Source organism: Pempheris klunzingeri, chromosome 14 (genome assembly GCF_042242105.1).
Source record: "Pempheris klunzingeri isolate RE-2024b chromosome 14, fPemKlu1.hap1, whole genome shotgun sequence".
In the NCBI taxonomy this organism is placed as follows: domain Eukaryota; kingdom Metazoa; phylum Chordata; class Actinopteri; order Acropomatiformes; family Pempheridae; genus Pempheris; species Pempheris klunzingeri.
In genome coordinates, this window is record NC_092025.1 from 2,455,088 (window position 1) to 2,463,583 (window position 8,496).

Below are 8,496 nucleotides of genomic sequence, written 5' to 3' on the forward strand. Positions count from 1 at the left end.
TATTGAAGGTTATTGTATAAATGATAGAATTTGTTTAGCACATGAAAACCTGTTCTGAATGCAGATGTCCTCTAGGTGGTGTGATACACTCACAAAAAAGGGCTCAGGGAACGCACTGAAACAACGACAATACAACAATGACTCTCGTGCTGACTGATGCTCTTACATCTTATTCAATCTTCTCCTTGACAAGTAAATTCTGTTCTTCTATTCTGGCGGCTGTGGCTCAGAGGTAGAGTGGGTCGTCCATCAATCGGGAGGTCGGTGGTTCCTCTGAGTCAGCATGTCGAAGGGTTCTTGGGCAAGACACTGAACCCCAACCCCTGCATAGCTTCAGTGTGTGAAAGAACAGTCTCCTCCAACTTAGATTCCTCCTGTGTGAATGGGTGAATGAGGATGTAAAGTAAAAGCACTTTGAGTAGTCAAAAGGCTATAGGCGCTATAGAAACCATTTTACCATTTATTCTATCCTTTATTTCCATCAATTAATGAATTATCTGCTCATTATTTGCTGTTCAACCAATCAAGCTGTTGTTGTGGAAGGTTTCATTGTGAATGCAAACATGTAGGAGGTTGATGATGATGATGATGATGAGGCTTTTGGTAAGTGCCTTGCACATTGGCGCAGCTGCAGGGCCCATCTAGATGTCCCCAAATATTTTGATAAGGTCTAAATAAGAGGCTATGTTTACACACACTAACAACTCTCCCACATTCCTTGCTGAACTCGAGCTGTCCAGGTGGTCACACCATCCCCACCGCAATTTTCTCATCTTATTCTCGTCCCACCGGTGGCCTGACTTCAACTGCTGTGCCCAAGGCCAAACTGATAAAAAGGCATTCAAACAGACAAGTCAAGAAGCAAACTGGTTGGATGAGTCAAGACCTGCAAGAAATTGCCAGAACCAAATGTCTAAAGTTAAGAAAAGACTCGTTTTTTCACACTTTTATTGCAAAAACTGATCATTTGTAACAGTCTAAAACATCCGTATTTTAATAATGTCAAACCACATGTGTACACATGATTATAGAGACATTTCTTTAAATCAGCCATAATTTGTTTAGTTTGCCAGTGTAGACCAAAGCATTCAGGGCAGATCAAAACAGTCAATATAGCAATGCAGCCTCTTGGTTCAAAAATGCTATAGCTGGAAAGCAGTGCAAAGAATGGGGAAAGAATTGTGAAGACCCTTGGACTTAACGAATTAAAGGTAGCCAGACTTGACAAACTACAAACATATTTTGCTGAATTAAAACATCAAGCATCATAAAATCCCTGAATTGACAACAGAAATATTTTGTGCATACTAATGACAATGTTCCATTTAAATAAATCGTGCATTTACATTTTAGGCATTAGTCAGGGAAATCATGTTTGATGTAAGTCATCAGTCCACAGCGTCATCTGCCAATACCTAACAAAAAGCCATAGTGGTATAAAATATTCTTCAAGATAAAAATGAAGTGTGTGCACAGTGCTTTGCTCAGTAAAACACAGAACAAATAAACGCCTCTCTTCAGTCATGTATTGTGGAATGCTGTTGGTATGCGTCTTCAAGGAATGCACTTGGACAATATAAAAACTAAAAACTACATTTCCTTTCCCACTTCTCTCAGCATATTGCAAGAGAAAACACACACGGGCACACACACACACAAAATCAGGCATTTAACTTCAGACACTGGGATCCACGTGTACGTGTTTACAGCTCATCTCTCATCTTCTCACCCTTTGGCTTGACCAACCTGCCAATGAACAGGATGGAGTTTGTCTTCTGGTCCTTCACTAGGAAGATGAAAGGGCGGTCAGCGTAGAACAGTTTAGGGTTTCTCAGCTTGTCGGTGCCAAAGATGCTGGTGTCGATTTCGTTTCCATCAGTGTCCCATTCCATAGCGGAGGCGTGAAACACATTGGACAAGTAGAGGTCCTTCTTTCCAGAGATGTTGGACAAGTCAGCTTTGGATTTGTCCACAGCCTCCGTCAGGCCCAGCTCCACGAGGTGTTTCTAAATGGGAGCAGAAAATGAAAGAGTCATTCAGACTGTATAAAAGCAGGGGTTGAGGCAGAGTTCTTTCAGTGTTTTGCATCTTTTACCTGAAGGTTGTGACTGACTTCCATGCTGACTTTGGGCAGAGACACAGCTACTGCCGTCTGCTGCAGCTTGCCCATCCACGTGTCCAGCTGCTTCTTGGTCAGCATCTTCTCCACTCGCTCCAGCGGTTCCACATGTTTGGGCATGATGAACACCACAGTGGACTTCTTATGTGCCAGAGGCATGCTCATGATGATCAACTCATTGCTTTTGTCATCATAGAAGCCACAGAGACCTTAGACACACATGAAATCTATTACAAATATTAGCTATCGCTGTTTACAATACACAAGATAACCTATTCATCTTTATGCTGTGAACCATTTAGTGTTTGGTGTATTTAAAAAATAGAAAACAAAGGGCTTCTCCTGGCCCTATACAGCAGGTAGGTTTATTTTATTACTGTGCTACACATAGAATTTAGTCATAAATAACATACATGTAAAGCTGTTCTGAAGCAGCTCAGAAGTTTCTTTGGGCAACATGTGCAGTAATATTTCAATAATGGTTAAACATTTTGGGAAGATTTGCTTTCTTATAGAGCATGTTACATGAGAAGATTGACACCACGCCTGATGCTTGTGTGCTAAATCAACAGCCAGCAGCTGGTTAGCTTAGCTTTGCATAAAGACTGTGAGCAGGTGGAAACAGCTGGTCTGACTCTGTCCAAAAACAACAAAATATGTCTACCAGCACATGTAAAGCTCAGTAATTAACACCTTATGTCATGTCTGTTCTGTTCTCTATAAAAATAGTATGAATTGACAATGTGCCATCTTACATGAGGTTATGTGCATTGCATTATTTGATTGTTAGCAGAAAGTGGTATGTACGCTATTTATTCCTTTAAGTTTCTGAACATATTAGCAGGACTGTCTCCTCCTACCTGTGCGGTGCATCATCTGTACTGAGACAACGTAGCTCCGGGACACCATGAATCCACGGTTGTCCACCATCTGATGATGGAACTGCTCATTCCAGTGAGCTGCGAGAAAAACAATCTGTTCATTTTGAGAGAATTTAAAAGAATAATACTGCACATATAAAGGTTCTGTAGAGGCTCACGTTTGAAAAACATAGCATTGATGATCATTGCCCCATCTGTCTTTTCTACATCCTTGGTGACCTCAGGCAGTTTGCCATCAGTGGACTTGGCCGCCCACTCGTTGATGGAGTTCACGGCACTCTTCTTATCTCTGAAGTTTATCTTGGAGTGGTCACAGTTATAGTGCTTTTTGCTGCTCTTGACAAAATTATCCTCAAAGGTGACTGAGCTGGGTCCGTACAGGCGGCTGCTAATCTTCCAGGTGACATTGCGGCTCTTTGGGTTGCTCACCTCAGTCAGGAGCTCAGCCAGACCAGCGTGCAGCTGCTCATCTTTGATTTTATCTGCATTCAGAAGGGTTTTTACCTGAGAGGTGGTGGAGGCTTTGCCCCCAAGTGCCACCAGCCCCAGAGAGGAGGCCACTACTACAGGGGAAAAGAGGATGTTTTCTACACTTTTTTCCTTAGCCATGTTTTGGTAGAGACTGAAAGCCAAGTTTGGGCTATTGTTAGCCAGGATGGTGGCGTGGTTACTCAGGACTTTGTGTGCTGAAGCTGAGGTGGCAGCTGAGGCTGAGGTGGCCAGGAGGGCCAGGGCTACCAGGTTTGTCATCCACATGGTGCAACGCTAATCAGTGAAAACCTATGAGAAGACATGGAAACAAACATCAGTCATTAATCTACTTTTTTAGGGCATGTTATGGCCTTACTGTGCAGTTTTAGAGGGTAATAGCAGGAGGAGTTGTTTTAGCCCATGCTGTAGATCTCTCCCAGTAGATCTCAAGGCAGTCGTTATATAACAGCCACGTTGGCGTCTGCAGGATGTAAGCCAAAACATTGGCCAGCTACTGTAAGTCTGAGCTCTTCATGTCTCAGCAACACAAAGGATTTAAGATTTCCAAAATATTCTAGAGAGGACTGAAGCTGGCTGCTGATTGGCTCCTCATGGTGTGGAGGAAATGACCAGTAACCACGTGCTGACATACACTCAACCAATGTCACGTCCACGTCTGTAGAGGGGATGTGTGCTGAAAGAATAGAAGGCTTTGTGCATACGGAATCTGACCACAATGACCATGCAACACGCTCTGCTTCTTTAAAAGGCCCAGTTACTAACACTGGTACATTTGACGTGTGCATATTTCCATTCACGTTCTACAGAACCTTTCCTAGGTCCTTAACAGGGTCAGAATGTTTAAACCACTCTAACGATGCCTTTTCACTGCCATTACTTTTGAGTCTCTCTCTTACAAACAGCTCATCTAACTGGACATGAGGCTAAGAGTGAATGGGTGATGTTTTAACTCACTCTGCGTATGTATGTTGGAAAAAGAGAGAGGTCCCATGTCACGGAAGAAATCAGGTCAAATGTTGCATCCAACTCCCTGAAAATCTGAACTGTTGTGCATTTCTGATTTTACGCAACATGCATTTACATTTTCTTCTACTTATTCTTACTTTTTAAACCTTATCCAACAACTTGGGTGAACCACAAGACTTAAATCTACAATGGAATCATTATCTGCAAATCACAGATCTGACTTTGTGGCCTCTTCTCACATGCCTGGGCATTTCCCACCAGTTGAACACTGCACTGGATTCTCTCCCTTCCCCCCTCACTCCCAGTGTTTTTATCTTACCTTATTAGGCTCTTTCTATAATTCAGCAGGTTTTCCTCTCGCTGATTGCCAATAGATCCCCCAGCACTGATCAGGACTGTGTACAGTTAATGTTTTTAATGGTCAGAAACAGACTTGCATGTGAAATTGCAGGAGTTGTCATGCCCGGTACTCAGAGCATGAAAATCTCTGCCCTGGAATCTTATTTCCAGGCCGGTCCCGCCCATAGTATCCAGGGGAAGTGGGAAGAGAATCCACCCCCGCCAGGTCCTAATGCCTGAAATTGTAGGCCAACAGGGGCACTCAGACCCCCACCACTCAGTCAGCCATAATAAAGTTAAACTCCTCATGACTCCCTGATCGTGGTTGTAGTGGAACACGTATTTTCTCAGCTCCTCCAGTAAAATAAATTAGTTTTAGTATTAGTTGTTCACAAAATAAAGGCAGTGTTGCTGTTTAAGAAATGATATCTGTTTTGGATATGTATTTACATGAAAGATATGGCGGTATCTAGCTTACAGAATCCAGTTCGTTTCCAGATCATGACAAATGCAGAGTTCAATGTTACTCCTTCTAGACATGTATATTGTATTTTGGGTTTATGATGGCACTGACACGTAGAGTCAATTAATGATCTTTAATGTTGCCTCAGCCTTAACTGTCTTTTTTTCTCCCTACCCCACCCTGTAATTACATGTGTGCTGGGGGGTAACCAGAGGTCCTGTTTGAAGTTAAAGCACATTAACCAAAGGCACACGTTAAAAGGAGTATCCCTCAAGATCTGCTATTGTATTTCAATTATCATGCTGTAGCTTCACTTCTCAGTGGTTGTCAGTTTGTTAAGTGAAGCCATGACATTTCTTTTCTTGGATTTCGTGTGAATGTTTGTTAGTTCTTTGTCTTCTTGTAAGGAAGCCATAGCCTGAAGACTCTTTTAGCTGTAGTGGCTTTGCAGTAGATCTACCTACTAAGCTATCCTGTTTTAATTGAAACAAAATCATAAAATGAAATGCATTTCATGATTTCCTGTGAGGAACACATTGCATGTTTAGTATTACATTGGCATGGGACTTGCAAGAGATATTTATGAAAGAATGATCAAAATCAAAGCAGCAGTGGCTGAAAAGCCCCTCGTACGTGCCGAGCCTCAAAAAAACACTGGACCCTACAATTCCCACAATGCAACTCAAACATTCATCAGACCTTCCCTGACTGTTTAATGCCGTTTTCTTTCACATGATGTGATGAGCAAACTCACCTTATGTATAGAAATTGGTGGAGTGTCCCTTTAAAGGGTCGTCTGTGGGGATATCAGGCCACATGATGTTAGCTGCACAGCCCAACACCATCTCCTGGGACATGCTGTCTGAAATCAGAATGGGACATAGCCTCCAACATGACATGTCTGATACCTCAGTGTAAATATGGTGTCTGGCCACTTTGACCTTCCTACTGACACATGTGGGACTGGAGCAGCACTCCTGCCTTCTGCTTTTGTGAGTTTGTCTTTCCAGCTCTCCACAACAACGGGGAGCACCAAAGGTGCTCAGTAACCTTTGGAGATATACGTTCTCCTCTTTTTAAATCCTCCCATTAAAAGTCAGTACAATCAGTTTGCTATGCATGGATCTGATGTATGAGGGGAGTATGGGAACTCTGGCTCTGGCTGCATTTTTTCCCATGAAAGCTTCCTTCTCTTCCTCCTGGTGTTGTGTGTATCCTCCTCCCCCCGCTTGGGAGACTCTCTGTGTTTAGAAGTGGATCAGGCAGCAGGAAGTTACAGAAGGAGCGGATGTGTGTCCGGTGTAATACAGCCCTGTTACATCTGTAACTATATATCTATACAGCTGTTGTCATGCTCTGGGGGCCTGATGGAAAACATTCAGACGTACACGCAGGACATGTTATCACACACACAAAGAATTACGAGTGTTGTTAATGCAGCAAGAACGAAACATTCTGTTCCTGCCATACGTTACTGACTCACAAGAGCAAGAAGGACAAAAACCTTTAGAGGTGGGAGTCTGGAATCTCTTAATCTGACTCATTCAAGTGATCTTTTTTTTGTGTGTGTTTGAATGTCTCTAACATAATGATTAGAAATCCTCCATAGACCAGGTCCTTCATTTCAAAATGTAAGACCAGCAATTTTAATTCACTGCCACAATACTAGCTATCACCCACAACAGAGCTGGAATAAACCAGTGTTTGATTTAACTCAGATACTGTGTAATGACATTCATCACAACTACCTCCTTCTGGCACTAAAGGGTCCAGTTTTACCCCACAGCGTTTATTCATCCTGCTAATTCAGTCTTTTGTTCGCTGTAACTGTTCACTCTTATCTCTTTGGTCTGCATTTAAGCATTTCATCAGGCCTTCTTTGAGCAATGTAATCGAAAGCGGAACTTCTCTATCTTGAGTATCTGAGGACTGCTCCTCACACAAGAACTACATGAATAATGAATGCATAATTACCTCCATGGTGTCAGGGTTATCTGTCTCACCTCTCACAGTGCAGAGGGATCAGACGCCCTCTGCTGGATGAAACACTGACTGTCAGTCGATCAGTGGGAGTACTTCCAATGACCACTAGAGGCCGACACAGAGCCAACAATGAAACCAGGACGCAAAATAGCATTTTCTTTTTACAACTGTCAGTGCTACTGCTAGCCTACTGATACCATCACAACCACTGCTGGTTTTATTATAATCATGATTACAGGAAGAAATTCAGTCACTTGAATCACACTGTAATGAGCTAAATTACGAGAGTTCATCTGACCGTGTAAAGCCGAAGAGAATGACCCACTGTTGGGTTTTACTGTCAGGCCTCTCCTGGCAGCGTTTCCCCATTTTCAACTCCTAACATTTGTCTTTTGTAGACACTATCACAGGACCAGCATGCACTTCATCTGCAAGAGTCACTGCCACTGCTAAATTGTTTGGGATTAAAGGGATCTGACGTCGTTATCCCAAGCCAAGGGTTAATCTCTGACCACTGGGCCTGGAATAGATCTCTCACAAGGCGTTACTCATCTGCTCTACCTCTTTGCCAGGTGTTGGTAGTGCACGGCTTTCTGGGTCTTATGCACAACTGAGTGTTATGTAATTATTACAACAATCAGTTAAATGAGTTAAAGTGAGGAGAAGAGTAGAGTCGTGTTCAGACCCCATTAGGATTAAATAATATAAGATGTGTGTTGAGAGCATTTTCTAACCACTTAGGCTCACGAATGTCAGGAATGTAATGTGAGTGTGGAAACTCTCGCTCACAGCGTGATTCTCCATCAGCTCTGTCCAAACCTCCTCACCTCCTCCCTTTGGAGCTCTGCTTGGTGAATTCCAGGAAACATTTCCTAGTGATGGGGCCAATGCCAACCTTCCTTGGTGACTTCAGTCCCCCCCACAGAGAAATTTAATGAAATTATTTCTCCCTTAACCCTTTTGATCTCTCCCTCCTGACATCTCCGCCCACGCTTCAAACCGGCAACATGCTTGATTTAACCCTCTCAAAACACCTCTCAAGTCCAGCCCATGGGACCCTTTTGTCCTGTCATGTCACTCAGTTTTCTGGAATCTTCAAACTGGAACAAGCGAGGCTGGAGCCAGCAGGAGGAGGTCTGAACTCGTCGATGTTTCCTCCCACTGCAAATATTAACCATATATCTTATCAATCAGTGAGTCTTCACACCCTCTGAAAACACTGAAATAAGCTGCTGTAGGGGGGGTTGGATCAT

The 8,496-nt window shown here is 43.0% G+C and overlaps 1 protein-coding gene across 1 annotated transcript; it reads right to left on the bottom strand.

The window, feature by feature from the left end:
• Nucleotides 1–976: 976 nt before the first annotated feature.
• On the bottom strand, nt 977–4,936 carry serpinh1a (serpin peptidase inhibitor, clade H (heat shock protein 47), member 1a). The gene is made up of 5 exons (XM_070843569.1): nt 4,778–4,936; nt 3,159–3,780; nt 2,980–3,078; nt 2,096–2,328; nt 977–2,006 (listed from the first exon to the last, which is right to left on the bottom strand). The coding sequence occupies exons 2-5, from the start codon at nt 3,754–3,756 to the stop codon at nt 1,704–1,706; spliced, it is 1,233 nt and encodes a 410-aa protein (XP_070699670.1). The 5' UTR covers nt 3,757–3,780; nt 4,778–4,936; the 3' UTR covers nt 977–1,703.
• Between the last annotated feature and the right edge of the window lie 3,560 nt (nt 4,937–8,496).